Here is an 18931-nt window from a genome sequence, read left to right on the forward strand (position 1 = left end):
GCTGTGCTGAAGCGGATGTTGGTGCCCATGGCCTTCTGAAAAGAATCCCAAAACTTGGAGGTAAAGATGCTGCCACGGTCTAAAGAGATCACTTGTGGAATACCGTGTAGAGAGACAATTCGAGAGGTATAGAGCTCCGCCAATTGAGCTGTAGTGATTGACTCTTTGATAGGCAGAAAATGAGCCACTTTAGTGAGTTTGTCGATGACAACGAATATAGCATCATTGCCATGCTTGGACTTTGGAAACCCAGTCACGAAGTCCATTTCAATGTGGTCAAACTTCCATTTGGAATGGCAAGAGGTTGGAGGAGACCAGCTGGCCTTTGGTGTTCTGCCTTCACTTTTCTGCAGACATCACACTCATTCACGAATTGAGCAATCTCGCGCTTCATTCGAGTCCAGCAATAAGCCTGCTTGAGGTCCTGATACATCTTCATACTCCCAGGGTGGATGGAGAGAAGAGAATTGTGAGCCTCGTTCATGATCACTTTACGGAGGTCATCTTTGGGTACAACAATACGATCCTCGAAGAAGAGAGTGTCCTTGTCATCAAGGCGGTAGCACTTGTACTTGGGTTGACTCTTGGCAATCCCAATCTTCACCTTTTTCACCATAGCATCAAGAAGCTGAGCTTGGCGAATATGGTCTTCCAAGGTAGGAGAGACTTGAAGGTTGGCGAGGAAACCTTGAGGAACAACTTGCAGATTAAGTTTGCGGAAAGCTTCACAAAGCTCGGGTTGATAAGGCTTGAGAATCAAACTGTTGCAGTAAGCCTTCCTGCTCAATGCGTCAGCAATCACATTGGCCTTGCCTGGAGTATACTCGATACTCTGATTATACTCTTGAATCATTTCGACCCATCGAGTTTGCCTGAGGTTGAGATTAGGCTGAGTGAAGATGTACTTGAGACTCTTGTGGTCAGTGAAGATGTCCACTTTTCTTCCCAATAAGAGATGTCTCCAAGTCAAAAGAGCATGCACAACTGCCGCCAACTCGAGATCATGAGTGCGGTAGTTCTTCTCATTGGGCTTCAACTGGCGAGAGGTATAAGCAACAAATTTCTTCTCTTGCATCAACACTGCGGTAAGACCTTGGAGAGAGGCATCACAAAAGACCTCGTACAGCTTGGATTCATCAGGCGGAGTCAGAACTAGAGCAGTGATCAATTTCTCTTTCAAAGTGTTGAAAGCAATGTCACACTCCAGAGACCAAACGTACTTGACATGCTTCTGGAGAAGATTTGAGAGAGGCTTCGCGATCTTAGAAAAGTTTTCAACGAATCTTCGACAGTAGCTTGCGAGACCGAGGAAGCTACGGAGTTGCTTCACGTTCTGAGGAGGTTCCCAATTCACAATTGCAGACACCTTCTTAGGATTCACGGCAATGCCCTTGGCAGAGATGATATGACCAAGATAAAGAACCTCATCGAGCCAAAATTTGCACTTGGAGAACTTGGCGTAGAACTGGTGTTCTCTGAGCTTATCGAGTACCAAACGCAAGTGCTTGGCATGATCTTCCTTGTTCTTCGAGAAAACCAGAATGTCGTCGAGATAGACCAAAATGAAGTCATTGGTGTAGGCGTTGAAGATGAAGTTCATCATGCGAGAGAACGTCGGAGGAGCGTTGACGAGGCCAAAAGACATGACAGTGTATTCGTATGAACCATATCTTGTCCTGAAAGCCGTCTTGGGAATATCTTGCTCACGGATACGAATCTGATGATAACCCATACGGAGATCAAGCTTGGAGAATACTTGGGCACCTTTGAGTTGTTCGAACAGCTCATTGATGTTAGGAAGTGGGTATTTGTTCTTGATGGTCTTCTTGTTCAATGGACGGTAATCAACACAAAGCCGGTCCATTCCATCCTTCTTCTTCACAAAAAGAACACCACAACCCCACGGAGAAGAACTAGGCCGAATGAGACCCATTCTCTCTTGAATATCGAGTTGCTTCTTCAGCTCTTTCAACTCTTCAGGTCCGAGCTTGTAAGGACGCTTGCACACTGGTTCCGTGCCAGGCTCAAGATCAATGACGAATTCAATTGTCCGGTGCGGAGGCATTCCTGGAAGCTCTTCTGGAAAGACGTCTTGATATTCGCAAACGACTGGAATCTGCAAGATAGCATCCAGTTCACCCTTCTCATTGAGAGAAAACAGACGGATTGTATCATCACGAGCGGCAAAGACAATTACATCCTCAGACGAATGAGTCAATTGAATCTGCCTGGTTGCACAATCAAGATGCGCCTTGTGCTTAGAAAGCCAATCCATCCCGAGAATAAGATCAATATCTGAGTTACCAAGAACCACCGGAGAAGAGAGAAACTTGTAATCGCCCAACGTGATAGTAACATCTGGGGCCATAGCGCTTGCATTCATGAATTTACCCGGAGAAACAACAGATAACTGTCTAGGCAAATCTTGTAAGGGCAATCATGCTTAGAAACAAATGGTCTCGAGATGAAACAATGCGATGCACCAGTGTCAAAAAGAACTTTTGCAGGAATATCATTAACAGGAAGGTTACCCATAATGACATCTGATGAGTCCTCTGCCTGAGCTGCATTCATCAAGTTGACCTTGGCGGACTTGGGGTTATGCTTGACCACAGCTGTACTTGCCGATCTGACAGGAGGAGGAGGAGGAAGACGCCTCTGGTTGAAACACTTGTTGGCATAGTGACCCTTCTGTTGGCACTTGTTGCACGTGACCTCTGAAAGCGGACGGTGGTATGGAGCACTCGATCTTGGAGCTTGAGACGAAGTCTTGTTCTGAAAGCCAGGGTTGGGTGGGTGGGAAGACCCACTGCCACCTTTGCTCTTCTACTGATACGGCTAACGGAACGGAGGAGGAGGAAGCCAATACTTCTGCTGCTTGGCCACTTGAGTAGAGGAATAAGGAGTAACATCTCTGACTCACTTCTTGGAAGCATCACACCTCAATTGAGCAGCCTCTTGATTCAACGCCATGTTGTAGAACTCATCGTATCTCAAGGGCTCAAAGAGAACAAGAGCTAACTGAATTTCTTCTCTGAGACCACCCCTGAACTGGTACATCATGCTCTTCTCATCAGGGACATCCTGCTTGCAAAGCGGGCGAGCTTCTGAAACAACTTGTTGTAGTCATAGACAGACAAAGAGCCTTGCTTCAGGTTGCGGAATTCCTCACGCTTGCTTTCAACCACGCTCTGGGGAATATGATGAGCTCTGAAATCTTGACAGAATTCATCCCAGGTAATTACACGTCCACCTCTGGAATCCTTGTACTGCTGGAACCATTCTGCAGCTTGATCTTTGAGTTGGAAGGAAGCGAACTTGACAAAGTCATCAGGCCTGACGTTACTGCACTCGAAATGCTTGCACAGATCCACAAGCCAATCGTCAGCATCAGTTGCCTCAACACAATTGCTGAAAGTCTTTGGCCCATTAGCAAGGAACTGGTTGAGTGTAGCAAAGTGATTCTGATTGTTGCCTTGGTTCCCTTGGTTGCCTTGATTATGCTCTTGAAGAATTTGCATGATCAACTGTGTGTTTGCATTGGTTGCGGCCATCACAACTTGCCATGCCTCCGGAGGAGGTGGAGGTGGTGGCGGATCAGGATTCGGAGTTGTGCGCATTGGAGGAGCCATCCTGAAGAGGTTGACATCCATTAGCACATTGATAGACAAATATTGAAGCTGAATCCAACGGAATGAAAATTGCCACATATAGTCTTCACATCCGAACAAAATGAACATATGCATTCCTCTTGAAATGGTCACATATCCATAAATTGAGAAGCCACTAAGAATTTAGGTAGAGAAATAAATCAACAAGGTACGGATCAAGAATGAATAATCGGTAAGAAATCCCAATCTCAAACCAATATCCGTGGAAGAAGAACTAGAGCTACAAGAATTCTCACCTATGAAACTCCCGAACCTTTCCGGTTATGCAATCCGGTGTTGGGGATACAGGGGAAGCATAATATCTCACCCAAATCTAGCAAAACCTACATCCAGCTGGATCCATCCTTCAACACATAACCGAGAAAACTTCGGAAACCATCTACCTCAACCTTCGAAAAGCATCCGTTATACAAGTTATGGCGATACTCCCGAACTCCCGCCCCAGTACTGGGTGGCGTCGAGGTTATCTCACCAACGAACTACATAAAAGAGATTTTCGATGTCAGCGTACTAAACTCGGGTATTCTAGAACTGCAACGATAAAATTATGACGACAACACCTCAGAGCTCAACTCTCCGGGACAGTTCCACAAAACCCCTGACAGGAGGCACCAAGACAATGTTCTCATCATAAAACCATCGGAACGATTCCAAGATACCCGCGTGATCCTAAATTTTTTTTAGTGAAAATTGAGAAGAGAAGAGTCAAAACTCTACGTCAGGATGCCTTACCAGAGCGATGAGGAGACTGGGAAGTAAAAAGAATTCCTAAACTCTCCGATATATAATTCCTAAATGACTCAAAACATTTTTCTAGACACAACTCGGCTGCTAAAAACGATCAAGCAATGGGGCTCCTAAGGTCGGGGAAGGCTCTGATTACCAACTTGTAAAACCCTCGATGCAACTATATCTCCCACGTGTCGAGGCACGACTTAGAGGCATAATCGCATTGAAGGCATATGTCCCAAGTTAGGCAATCTTCACAAACATCCCATGTAATATAATTAATAAAAAGGGGAGATAACATAGTTGGCTTACACTCGCCACGTCAATCAAGTACATAAATAACATTACATCATCCAAACACTCATGGCCCGACTACGGCGCCAAAATAAAAGATAACCCAACATGCGACACGGTCCCGATCACCCCCAACTGGGCACCACTACTGATCATCAGGAAAGGAAACATAATATCGCTGAGAGTCCTCGTCGAACTCCCACTTGAGCTCGAGCGCGTCACCTGGAGCGGAATCATTAGGCCCTGCATCTGGTGTAATAGTAATCTGTGAGCCACAGGGACTCAGCAATCTCGCACCCTCGCGATCAAGACTATTTAAGCTTATAGGTAAGGCAAGGTAAATATGTGGAGCTGCAGCAAGCGACTAGCATATATGGTGGCTATCCTGTTCGCAAAAGAGAGCGAGAAGAGGAGGCAAAGCGCGAGCGAGAAACTAGAGGACAACCTGCGCAGACATTACTCCAACACCGTGTCCACTTCCCGGACTCCGCCAAGAAGAGGCCATCACGGTAACACACACTATTGATTCATTTTAATTAAGTTAAGGTTCAAGTTATCTACAACCGGACATTAACAAATTCCCATCTGCCCATAACCGCGGGCACGGCTTTCGAAAGTTCAAATCCCTGCAGGGGAGTCCCAACTTAGCCCATGACAAGCTCTCACGGTCAACAAAGTAATAGACCTCCTCCCGAGATGTTCCGATCAGACTCGGTACCTCGGTTCTTCAAGACACTTCGACAGGTTAAAACAAGACCAGCAACACCGCCCGAATGTGCTGACAAATCCCGATAGGAGCTGCACATATCTCGTTCTCAGGGCACACTCAGATGAGCCAGACGTCGGGTAGGCCAGCCCAGAGTTGCCCCTGGTAGCCCCGGACATCGCTCGGTTGGACCAACACTCAGAGGAGCACTGGCCCGGGGGGGCTAAAATAAGATGACCCTCGGGCTCCAGAAACCCAAGGGAAAAGAGGATAGGTGGCAAATGGTAAAACCAAGGTTGGGCATTGCTGGAAAAGCTTTAATCAAGGCGAACTATCAAGGGGTTCCCATTATAACCCAACCGCGTAAGGAACGCAAAATCCGGGAACATAACACCGATATGACGGAAACTAGGGCGGCAAGAGTGGAACAAAACACTAGGCGAGAGGCCGATCCTTCCACCCTTTACCAAGTATACAGATGCATAAAGATAACATGGCAATATAATGATATCCCAGCAAGTAAATAAATGTTCCAACAAGGAACGGCCTCCAATCTTCACCTGCAACTAGCAACGCTATAAGAGGGGCTGAGCAAAGCGGTAACATAGCCAATCAACGGTTTGCTAGGACATGGTGGGTTAGAGGTTTGACATGGAAATTTGGGAGGCTTGAAAGCAAGTGGTAGGCATCATAGCATTGGCATAGCAAAAGAGCGAGCAATCTAGCATAGCAAAGATAGTAGTGATTTCGAGGGTATGATCATCTTGCCTGCAAAGTTGTCAGAGTTGACAGGATCCTCGAAAGCAAACTCAACGGGCTCCTCGTTAGCGAACTCGTCTCCCGGCTCTACCCAAACAAGACAAACAAGCAACAAGGACACAATCAACCACGTGCAAGGATCAAACAATATGATGCAAGGATGGTATGCTATGCGGGATGCGTATGCAAGATTTGACAAGGGATGCATGAACCTGGCCTCAACTTCGAAATCCAAGTGTGCCACTGGAAAGATGAGATGAAATCGCTTAAAAACAATATAAAGAACGCCGGAATCGGAGTTACGGTTTGGAAATGGCAAGCGATTCAAATATGACACCGGTCTGCGATTTACAGCAAGTAGCCATCTAAATGCAATGAGATGAACAAGCTATAGCACCCAAACATGGCAAAAAAATACATGTCAGGGATGCATTCATGATGCTTAACAAAAGTCTAGCACAGAGCTACGGCCAATTCATCCATTAACAGGTTCAAACAAGCATGGAAAAAATGCATATGGTAAACAGATCTCAGACTTAGTGAAATTAACACTTGTCTGGAATTTCAGATCAGATAGCACTCTTCGGATCAGCAAAACTACATGCTACAGGACCTAAACATGGCAAATTAAAGCATGGCATGGAGCTACTCAAAGAGCTTAACAAAAGTCCCTTAGTGACCTTGAGCCAAAAGGGATCAGAAAATACAATTGCAAGCATGTGGACATGGCAAAAACATAATCAGATCACAGACTTAGTGAAAACTGGAGCATGCTGAAAAACAGATATCAAGTAGGCATGTTTACGAGCTCGATGCACTCACTACGGAGCAAGTCATGATAATCTAAGTATACACCCATCAAGATACACAAAATGCAAGCTAGACATGGCAAGAACAATAACATAGCATGCACGGATCAACTACAACATCATCGGCAAAATCGCTAAAAAGTAGACAATCTGCCCAGATTCACGAAGTAGCAAAAGTAGAGCTCGATTGACTTAAGCTAGGGTGCTCCATAATTTCAAACAAAGACATGGATGGATAGAGCACTGCAAGATTAACAAAACATCCTTACTGATCATCCTCAAAAGAGGCACGGATCACTAGGAAACAACATGAATATATGGCATCATGAGATAAACAGCTCAAGGACTTAGTGGAAATGCTAAGTCCCTGAAATCAGCATTACCAAGAGCCTCACTTTGCAAGCTCGTGCTAGTCACCACACACATCACAAAAATACATGGGTTGCACCTCTGAAAGATGGCAAAACCCTTAACAAAACATATGTAGAGCTCATGGGCATATCATGCACACATTAATCATGGCAAAAATGACAAATCTCTAAATGGAGCGGCAGATCTGACAATTATCTCAAGTAGCCTCCTTCTAACAGCATTTCGGGCATCAAGATGAACTCGAAAGAAAATTATGCAATGGAATGAAATGATGTGCTCTCTGAGACGAACATTTTGACACGCTATATGCCCAAAACGGAGCTACGGATGCGGAGATATAGCATGATGAACAGGAGCACATGAACTAGGGTTTCGGGCAAAAAGTCAACCGTCCCAATTCCCAGATCTGGATCTGGCATGGATTTCGAAGCAGCCCGCCGGAGTTACTGATCACCGCCGGAGATTAAGCTCGCCGGAGGTCGGAGTTGAGGAAGGAGGGGCCGGATCCGGTGGTGGAGCTCGCCGGGGCGGCGCGGGCCGGCTATGGCCGGGGTCGGCGCAGTCGACGAGACCCGCGGCAGCGAGGCGGCGATGGCCGCGGAGGACGGGACGGGCGGCGGTGTGCGGCGGCCCGCGACGGCCGTGTCGCCGGAGACGGCGATGGAGGCGGCGGCCGCTCGGGGAAGAAGGGCGCGGGGAGGCGCCCCGCAGGCGCGCGGCGGTTGGGCCTCGGGGGCCCGGTTTGGGCCTCCCGAGACAGCGGCGGGGAAGTGGGCGCGGGCCACTTGGGGCCCACTGATTGGCCGGATTTTTGTCCGGCGACGCGGGTGGAGATGGATCTAGAGTTTGGACGGGGAAGAAGAAGGAGATCTTTGAGGGGGCTTTATATAGGCATAGAGGGAGCTAGGAGAGTCCAAATGAGGTGAGGTTTTCGGCCACGCGATCGTGATCGAACGCTCTAGATGATGGAGAGGGTTTTGGTGGGTTTTGGGCCAAAATGGAGGGGTGTTGGGCTGCAACACACACGAGGCCTTTTCGGTCCCTCGGTTAACCGTTGGAGTATCAAACGAAGTCCAAATGGTACGAAACTTAACATGCGGTCTACCGGTAGTGAACCAAGGCCGCTTGGCAAGTCTCGGTCCAATCCGGAAATGTTTAATCCCCACACACAAAAGAAAGGTAGAAATGACCACCGGAGGAGAACGAAGCGCCGGAATGCAAAACGGACAACGGGGAAAATGCTCGAATGCATGAGATGAATACGTATGCAAATGCAATGCACATGATGACATGATATGAGATGCATGGCAACGATAACAACACACAGAGACAAAGACACGAACCCGAGAAAATAAAATAACTTAACGCCGGAAACGGCAAGAGTTGGAATACATATTGGGAAAGTTACATCCGGGGTGTTACAGATATTTAGTTAATTCTTTTTGCAGATGATTAATAGATAAATTCCTCACGTCCAGCAATTTATTTTAGAATTTTTGGGGTTCCAGATCTTGCGCTAGCTACAGATTACTACAGAATGTTCTGTTTTTGACAGATTCTGTTTTTCGTGTGTTGTTTGCTTATTTTGATGAATCTATGGCTCGTAAAATAGTTTATAATCCATAGAGAAGTTGGAATACAGTAGGTTTAACACCAATATAAATAAATAATGAGTTCATTACAGTACCTTGAAGTGGTCTTTTGTTTTCTTTCGCTAACGGAGCTCACGAGTTTTCTATTTTGAGTTTTGTGTTGTGAAGTTTTCAAGTTTTGGGTGAATTCTTTTGATGGATCATGGAACAAGGAGTGGTAAGAGCCTAAGCTTGAGGATGCCCATGGCACCCCAAGATAATCCAAGAACACCAAGAAGTCAAAGCTTGGGGATGCCCCGGAAGGCATCCCCTCTTTCGTCCACTTCCATCGGTAATTTACTTGGAGCTATATTTTTATTCACCAACATGATATGTGTTTTGCTTGGAGCGTCTTGTATTATTTGTGTCTTTGTGTCTTAGTATGCCACAATCATCCTTGCTGAACACACCTTTTGAGAGAGCCATACATGAATTAAATTTTGATAGAATACTCTATGTGCTTCACTTATATCTTTTGAGCGTAGTAGTTTTGCTCGATGTGCTTCACTTATATCTTTTGAGCTAGATAATTTTGCTCTATGTGCTTCACTTATATCTTTTGAGCGTTATAATTTTGCTCTATGTGCTTCGCTTAGATCTTTTAGAGCACAATGGTGGATTTGTTTTAAAGAAACTATTGATCTCTCATGCTTCACTTAGATCATTTTGAGAGTCTATTAATAGCATGGTAATTTTCTTAATAATAATATGCTTGGTATTCAAGATTTGTGAAACTTTCTTTTGAGTGTGTTGAATACTAAGAAAAGATTGAAGCATGATAATTGTTTTGAGATATGGAGGTGATAATATTAAAGTCATGCTAGTTGAGTAGTTGTGAATTTAAAGAATACTTGTGTTAAGGTTTGTGATTCCCGTAGCATGCACGTATGGTGAACCGTTATGTAACGAAGTCGGAGCATGATTTATTTATTGATTGTATTCCTTATGAGTGGCGGTCGGGGACGAGCGATGGTCTTTTCCTACCAATCTATCCCCCTAGGAGCATGCACGTAATACTTTGCTTTGATAACTTCTAGATTTTTGCAATAAGTATATGAGTTCTTTATGACTAATGTTGAGTCCATGAATTATACACACTCTCACCCTTCCACCTTTGCTAGCATCTCTAATACCGCGCAACTTTTGCCGGTATCATACACCTACCATATACCTTCCTCAAAACAGCCACCATACCTACCTATTATGGCATTTCCATAGCCATTCTGAGATATATTGCCATGCAACTTTCCACCATCTAGTTCAGCATGACACATTCATCATTGTCATATTGCTTAGCATGATCATGTAGTTGACATAAGTATTTGTGGCAAAGCCACCGTTCATAATTTCTTCATACTTGTCACTCTTGATTCATTGCATATCCCGGTACACCGCCGGAGGCATCCATATAGAGTCATACTTTGTTTTACAATCGAGTTGTAATCATTGAGTTGTAAATAAATAAAAGTGTGATGATCATTATTCAATAGAGCATTGTCCCAATAAAAAAGGAGAAAGGCCAAAGAAAAAAAGAAGGCCCAAAAAAAGAGAAAATAAATAAAAAGGGGCAATGCTACTATCCTTTTACCACACTTGTGCTTCAAAGTAGCACCATGATATAGCGAGTCTCATATATTGTGCTTCAAAGTCATGTTCTTCATATAGAGAGTCTCATATGTTGTCACTTTCATATACTAGTGGGAATTTTACATTATAGAACTTGGCTTGTATATTCCAATAATGGGCTTCCTCAAGTTTCCCTAGGTCTTCATGAGCAAGCAAGTTGGATGCACACCCACTAGTTTCTTTTGTTGAGCTTTCATACATTTATAGCTCTAGTGCATCCATTGCATGGCAATCCCTACTCACTCACATTGATATCTATTGATGGGCATCTCCATATCCCGTTGATACGCCTAGTTGATGTGAGACTATCTTTCCCTCCTTTTTGTCTTCTCCATAACCACCATTCTATTCCACCTATAGTGCTATATCCATGGCTCACGCTCATGTATGGCGTGAAGATTGAAAAAGTTTTGAAAAAGTTAGAGTATGAAACAATTGTTTGGCTTGTCATCGGGGTTGTGCATGATTTGAATACTTTGTGTGGTGAAGATGGAGCATAGCCAGACTATATGATTTTGTAGGGATAACTTTCTTTGGCCATGTTATTTTGAGAAGACATAATTGCTTTGTTAGTATGCTTGAAGTATTATTATTTTCATGTTAATATAAACCTTTGTCTTGAATCTTTCTAATCTGAATATTCATACCACAATTAAGAAGATTTGCATTGAAATTATGCCAAGTAGCACTCCGCATCAAAAATTCTCTTTTTATCATTTACCTACTCGAGGACGGGCAGGAATTAAGCTTGGGGATGCCTGATACGTCTCCAACGTATCTATAATTTTTGATTGCTCCATGCTATATTATCTACTGTTTTGGACTATATTGGGCTTTAATTTCCACTTTTATATTATTTTTGGGACTAACCTATTAACCGGAGGACCAGCCCAGAATTGCTATTTTTTTGCCTATTTCAGTGTTTCAGATAAACGGAATATCAAACGGAGTCCAAACAGAATAAAATCTTCGGGAACGTGATTTTCTCACCGAACATGATCCAGGAGACTTGGACCCTGCTCCAAGGAACAAAAGAGGCGGTCACGAGGGTGGGGGGCGCGCCCCTTCCTCGTGGGCCCCTCGTTGCTCCTTCGACGTACTTCTTCCTCCTATATATACACACGTACCCCCAAACGATCAGAAGGGGAGCCAAAAACCTAATTCCACCGCCGCAACTTTCTGTATCCACGAGATCCCATCTTGGGGCCTGTTCCGGAGCTCCGCCGGAAGAGGGCCGTCATCACGGAGGGCTTCTACATCATCCTAGCCCCTCCGATGAAGTGTGAGCAGTTTACCTCAGACCTTCGGGTCCATAGTTAGTAGCTATATGGCTTCTTCTCTCTCTTTGAATCTCAATACAAAGTTCTCCCCCTCTCTTGTGGAGATCTATTCGATGTAATCTTCTTTTTGCGGTGTGTTTGTTGAGATCGATGAATTGTGGGTTTATGATCAAGTCTATCTATAAATAATATTTGAATCTTCTTTGAATCCTTTTATGTATGATTGGTTATCTTTGCAAGTTTCTTCGAATTATCCGTTTGGTTTGGCCAACTGGATTGGTAGTTCTTGCCATGGGAGAAGTGCTTAGCTTTGGGTTCGATCTTGCGGTGTCCTTACCCAGTGACAGAAGGGCCAGCAAGGCACGTATTGTATCGTTGCCATCGAGGATAACAAGATGGGGTTTATTTCATATTGCATGAATTTATCTCTCTACATCATGTCATCTTGCTTAAGGCGTTACTCTGTTTTTAACTTAATACTCTAGATGCATGTTGTATAGCGGTCAATGAGTGGAGTAATAGTAGTAGATGCAGAATCGTTTCGATCTACTTGTCACGGACGTGATGCCTATATACATGATCATGCCTAGATATTCTCATAACTATGCTCAATTCTATCAATTGCTCAACAGTAATTTGTTCACCCACCGTAGAATACTTATGCTCTTGAGAGAAGCCACTAGTGAAACCTATGGCCCCCGGGTCTATTCTCATCATATCAATCTCCATCACTTTAATCTTGCTTTGCTTTTTTACTTTGCTTTTACTTTTTACTTTGCATCTTTATACCAAAAATATTATATCTATCAGATCTCACTCTCGTAAGTGACCGTGAAGGGCTTGACAACCCCTAATCGTGTTGGTTGCGAGTAGCTATCGCTTTGTGCAGGTACGAGGGACTTGAGCGTGGGCTCCTACTGGATTGATACATTGGTTCTCAAAAACTAAGGGAAATACTTACGCTACTCTGCTGCATCATCCCTTCCTCTTCGGGGAAAACCAACGCAAGCTCAAGACGTAGCAAGCAGCAGGTTTCCTCTTTGGTGCTAAGAAGGCAAGCCCGGGTGCGGGGTCCCGAGGAATCGGCCAAAGGTATCCATTCCCGTGCAACAAGACCAAGACCGCAAGGACGGCAGGACGGATGTCATCACCGAGCCCACCGCGGCGTCACGACGAGAAGCTTTGCAGGCGAAGACTATCTTTCGTCAGGATAAGATGTACTATTTGTCCCCTTTCAAAATTGGCCGTTGTGGGATCACTTCCCGCCTTCGCTCGGAGGAAGAGGACCAAGGCCACTATAAATGTAGCTTAGCCACCACCATAGGAGGGACCCCGCTATCTGAACCACGAACCCTCACTAGCTCACACCCACACAAGAACAGACCTCCTGAGGTTGTTCTTCCTCTGTACTGGTTCATCCTCAGCCTCTCGTGAGGCTAATCCACCCCAAAGGAGGAGTAGGGTATTACACTGCAAGGTGGCCCGAACCTGGGTAAAGTGTTGTGTCTCTTTCCTTTCCTGTTCATCGAGCTAGGCCGTGGGGGCGACGAATTGGTTGGCTGGAGAGGTTGAGTTCTTCGCACACGCCTGAAAGTTCGAACCTTTCTTGGGTCCGCGGAGCCCTGAATCCAACAAAGTCCGAAGGAGATAACATGATGCGGTGAATATTTATACTTCATCATTGTTATGAGTAAATACAAATTTACATCATTAAACATAAGGATTGAAAACATTTTAAATAGTTCAAAGAAATTCAGGATGAGGATATAATATCATTATGACAAAAGATAAAACAAGGATTCTTCTTTCATGAAGAACTATATCTAAGTCATAAGTTTAGCAAGCAATTGAATAATTGTGGAATTGTTATTACCGATCTGCTCTCATTAATTTTTTAGGGATTTATAGATGAAGCAACATAATACTCACTAAAAAGATGCACCGTCTAAAAGGGTTTGATAAAACTATAAAGAGTTATAGAATATTTTAGACCGAGGCTTCATTGTAGGTTTTGTGTTCCCCTCACTAATTTCAAAGGACAAAATGTTTGTCAAAGAATAATTTTTTTTCAAGAAAAGGTTTTCTTGTTAAAAGGAGCAAGTGGGAGGATGTTACAACTTATTAAGATTATTAATATCTGGCTTAAGTTATAACAAGGCTAAACTAGAAATGTATCCCTCTCCTACCCTCTACCTCGTCCTAGACTATAAATGGACGCCCCCTCCTCTCTATTAGGGTTAGCAAAGCATATTATTCTATTTTGAGAGAGTTTTGCTCATCTATTACTCCTCTTGGAGATCAAGACCTCGTAGGAGAAGATCCCTAAGTGGATATCAAGGCCTCCTCCCATAGGGACTGCAGAGGACTACCTCTCAAGGCCTCGATTCCTCTAAGGATTGGGAAGAACTACCTTTTGTTATTTCCTTCAGTTGACTTTAGATCCATGAACTTGTATGAGGTTTGTGGATTTAGTGGACATGTGACTAGTTCTTCTCCTTGAGTGTTCTTTCTCTTGTGTTTCATCTGGATTCCATCCTTCTCCCACCTCCAAATGTGACAAGACTTCAAATCTAGGGTTCCACCCTACATCGCTTTGGCTAGCAAGAGACGAGAATATGGATGGTAAAAGGATAGCCGAGCAGCTCGTTGTCACAAATTCAGTCAGAAGACTCATGGGGAATAGAGATAAGTTCAAGCCACTTGCACCAAGGTTCCCATCCCTTTCCTGGTCGAGCGTTGGCTCCCACCAGAGGAGGCGTGGACGAAGGCCAACGCTAATGGCGCACGTCCAAGATGGGGGACTAGATTGGCAAGGCATGGTATTGCGAGACCAGAACGACGCATTCCGAGGGGCGTGCCACTAATTCCATTTTACCTCCAACCTAGAGCTCGTGGAAATTCGGACGTGTCGGAGGGCTATGAAGCTTGCCATGGAGATGGGCGTGCCAAGGCTGGTGGTAGAATCATTTTTTGCGAAGGGCTGGTGGTAGAACATTTTTGCCAAGGGGGTGGTGGTGGTAGAACTTTATAGCAAAGGTATTGTCAGTACGTGTGTGACGCCGAGAAAATCTCTTATTCCATTTTACCTCCAACCTAGAGCTCGTGGAAATTCAGACGTGTCGGAGGGCTATGAAGCTTGCCATGGAGATGGGCGTGCCAAGGCTGGTGGTAGAATCATTTTTTGCGAAGGGCTGGTGGTAGAACATTTTTGCCAAGAGGGTGGTGGTGGTAGAACTTTATAGCAAAGGTATTGTCAGTACGTGTGTGACGCCGAGAAAATCTCTTGGCCCATTATTGAAGTAATCAATAGCATGTTAAAATCATTACAAGATCGAATGGGTGCAAAGATCGGCTAATGAGGATGCCCACATAGGGATGGCAATGGGTACCCATTACCCACGTACCCTGTGGGTAAAAACCCTATTAGGGTACGAGTATGAGACAAAAACTGACCCATGGGTATATAAAAAGGAAAATCTAAAACCCATCGGGTAGAGCGGGTACGGGTATGGGATCATATAACCCATACCCGCATACCCTGTACCCATATAAAATCTATGTGAACTCAAAATTATCTCTGTAGCCTACACTTTGTCATGAATTTGTGAACTTAAAATATATGACTATGTATTGTTGTTTATGACTATATGATGTTGTTTTGATGTGTTATTATTTACGAAAAAGTGATGTTGTTTTAAATGTGTTGTTGTTTATGATGTGTTGTTGTTATATTCTATTTTTGTAAATTATGATTATATGTCCGTGTTATGACTGTTAGTTGTTCAAATTGATTCTTTGCAAACCCGAGTAATTTTACCTGCGAGTACCCTTCTACCCAGTCAAATAACGGGTATGAGAAAAAATTATACCCGTTAGCATGTATGGGAAGAATTATACCCGTTATAGGGTATGAGTAATGGCGATGGGTAAGCTCACGCGGGGTGGGCAAGGGTATGAGGTGGCTCCACCCATATTCATACCATGCGGGTGCCATCCCACATTCTTGCGGAGGAGGTGTTAGCAATGAGTTTTATAAGGGATGATTCCATGTTCCGCTGGATTGTATTTTGCACGTTGTTCCGCTGGAAATTCCCAATTATTTTGAATAAATAGATTATAAAAAAGGAAATTCTCATTTATTTTGAATAAATAGAACTATATTTTAAACTAGGCTGTCATCACTTTTGTACTATTATCTGGCACGTTCTTATCGCATGGAGCCACCGGACCGGAATGACTTTTCGAGCTTATCACCTTGTACAGCCTCCTGGATCCACCATCTCTTACCATTAACAGCCACTACAGCCACAAGACAAGGGCGACCCCGTCGGCATTCACCCACGACAGCGACGCCCGCCGCACCAATCGGCCAACCCGGAAAGAGAAGATTAAAGAGCGAGCCCACAGCGACCGGCCTGCCCGCCCGGCCAGGAGATCCGACGGCGGAGCCGGTGCCGCGACTCCGGGTCACCCCAAAGAAACCACGCGTCCGGATGCGCGCCGTGGCATCGTGTCGCGCCCGGCCCTACGGACTACGATCTCTTCGACGGCATTCGCTCCAGCAACGAGGGTGACACTGATGGACTGATGGTAACAATTGATAATTTGATTTGAGTTGATGCTAAGCATGCAAGAACCCGGCGGGAAATTTCCACACCAAAGAATAACCTCCGGAGAAAAGGCGGCAGAAACTTGCGGTAGAATTATATAAGCAGCTTGGCCGGCCAAGCCACTCTGGAGCAGTGCCATTTCCGCGTGTATAAAAAGTCAAGAAGCTTCCCCTCTCGACGCTTGTTAGCTCAAATCCAACTCCAACAACCGCCGACCTCACCGCCCGGAATTCTATGGCCTACACCTCCTCCCTCCACCTCTCCAAGCACCTCCTCCTCCCCAAGCCCCACCGCGCCAGGCCTTCCTCCTCCAGGTCGCCGTCCTTCGTCCGGGCGGCCAGGGTCGTCAACGGCGCCCCGCACGTCAACGGGCACTCCAAGAAGGCGCCCAACGGCAAGGTACAGATCAACGGCGACGGCAAGAAGGGGGCCGGCGTCGTCAACGGGAAGACGCACGTGAACGGCCATGACCGGATCCACCTGTCGGTGACCACGGGCGGCGGGGGCCAGGACGGGACGGGCCTCCGCGTGGCGTACCAGGGCGCGCCGGGCGCGTACAGCGAGTTCGCGGCCAAGACGGCGCTGCCCGGGTGCGAGACCGTGCCGTGCCGCGCCTTCGCGGACGCGCTGGCGGCCGTGGACCGCGGCCTGGTCGACCGGGCCATCCTCCCCGTGGAGTCCACCATGGAGGGCACCGCGCTGCGGAACTACGACCTCCTGCTGCGGCACGACCTGGTGGTGGCGCAGGAGATCAACCTCTTCGTGCACTACTGCCTCCTGGCCATGCCCGGGGTGCGCGCCACCGAGGTGCGCCGGGTCATCAGCCACCCCATGGCGCTCGCGCACTGCGGCCGCGCCCTCGCGCGCCTCGGCGTCGACCGCGAGCCGGTCGAGGACACGGCCGGCGCCGTCGAGATGCTGCGCTCCAACATGATGCTCGACACGGCCGCCATCGCCAGCCCGCGCGCCGCCGACCTCTACGGCCTCGACGTCCTGGCGCACGGCCTGCAGGACGAGTCCTGGAACGTCACCCGCTTCCTGCTGCTCTCCAAGCCGCCGTCGCCGGTGGCGGTCCCCGTGGACGCGGACGCCAAGACCAGCATGGTGGTCGCGCACCGGGGCGGGTCCATGGCGGTGGTGCTCAAGGTGCTCTCCGCCTTCTCCTCCCGCAACATCAACATGTCCAAGCTGGAGGTCATCAACAACGAAGGGGGCGTCGGCGAGCCGCGGCCCCCGGTGATGATCCTGGACACGGGCGCCCGCGGCGCGCCGACGCTGCGCGCGTTCCCGCACGTCCTCTACGTGGACTGCGAGGGCGCCGCCGACGACCCGCTCGTCCGCGAGGCCATCAAGGAGATCGAGAAATTCGCCGTGTTCGTCCGAGTTCTTGGCTGCTACGCCGCGGACACCAACGTCTACGATCTGCAATGAGGAGAACAGAAGAATGATCCTCCCACCATACACGTGAAGTGGTCGAATTAGCTAGTTCGGCACAATCGAATTGGAATTGGAATTGGACCTGGAAATTTCCATTCTGTAACTCGAGCAGCTGCAACTACGTACTACGTAGTATTTGTGTACAGATGCAATAAGGCTCTTTCTACTACTCTGCTGGCTTAGCCGTGTGCATAGGTGTAAGATTGCTGATGATGCCTAGTAATTAAAGGATGTGTAAGATAGCATTATCATTACATGATTGCTGTAATTTTGTTGTGCTAGATCCAAGGGTAGAGTATGTCTTGTTACTACCCCCTTTCTTGTGCATCTCGGTGTTCAACTTGTAGAATACAGACCGACTGTGGCTGTTCTTTCCAATAGCAGAAGTAGGATTATTATGAAGACTGTGTGTAACGATACTGGAATTTGTGCAATACTAGCAGTGAATGTTGTGCTCTGTATACGAGCTGAACCGTATACAAATATGTCTTGTTCTTCGTTATACTCTTGCTAATCTTCAATACTCAACGACATAGGTAGGAAGTGCCTTTTAATTTGAATCATTTTGTTCTGTTTGTTTCTCTTGGAACATTGGCCTCGTCCAAGGCTCAAGAGAACCATGATTGTGATTCGACAGAACAAAGATTCAAGATCCGACAAGGGAATCCGAACCCATGTGGAGCACTGCGCAGGCCCAGAGAATCTGCAAAATCATGATTCTAGGGTTGAATTGCCATTTTTGCAGTTTCAAGTTGCAAAAATGGTAGCAAATGGATATGTGGAGGCCCTGCTCCCTCCAGCCAGTGGCGCATGTTACGCAGCAGCAGAAAGATCTGGGCAGATTTAACTTGTCTGATAAGCGAGGGCCCTGATATAGCTAGCCCTACTATCACATGAACCGGGAGAGATACTACTCCAAGGATCAGATTCACCTGTGGCTGAAACGGACCTATTTGTACGACTGGTTGTACGCCCCACAAGTAGTGAACAAAAAACGGACCGCTGAA

At 46.3% G+C, this 18931-nt stretch overlaps 1 protein-coding gene across 1 annotated transcript; it reads left to right on the top strand.

Annotated features, from left to right (window-relative positions):
- The first annotated feature begins 16598 nt into the window (after nucleotides 1–16598).
- Nucleotides 16599–18409, top strand: LOC123049559 (arogenate dehydratase 1). Its single transcript, XM_044472462.1, has one exon. The coding sequence runs from the start codon at nucleotides 16722–16724 to the stop codon at nucleotides 17916–17918; it is 1197 nt and encodes a 398-aa protein (XP_044328397.1). The 5' UTR covers nucleotides 16599–16721; the 3' UTR covers nucleotides 17919–18409.
- The last annotated feature ends 522 nt before the right edge of the window (nucleotides 18410–18931 follow it).

Source organism: Triticum aestivum, chromosome 1A (genome assembly GCF_018294505.1).
Source record: "Triticum aestivum cultivar Chinese Spring chromosome 1A, IWGSC CS RefSeq v2.1, whole genome shotgun sequence".
Classification (NCBI taxonomy): domain Eukaryota; kingdom Viridiplantae; phylum Streptophyta; class Magnoliopsida; order Poales; family Poaceae; genus Triticum; species Triticum aestivum.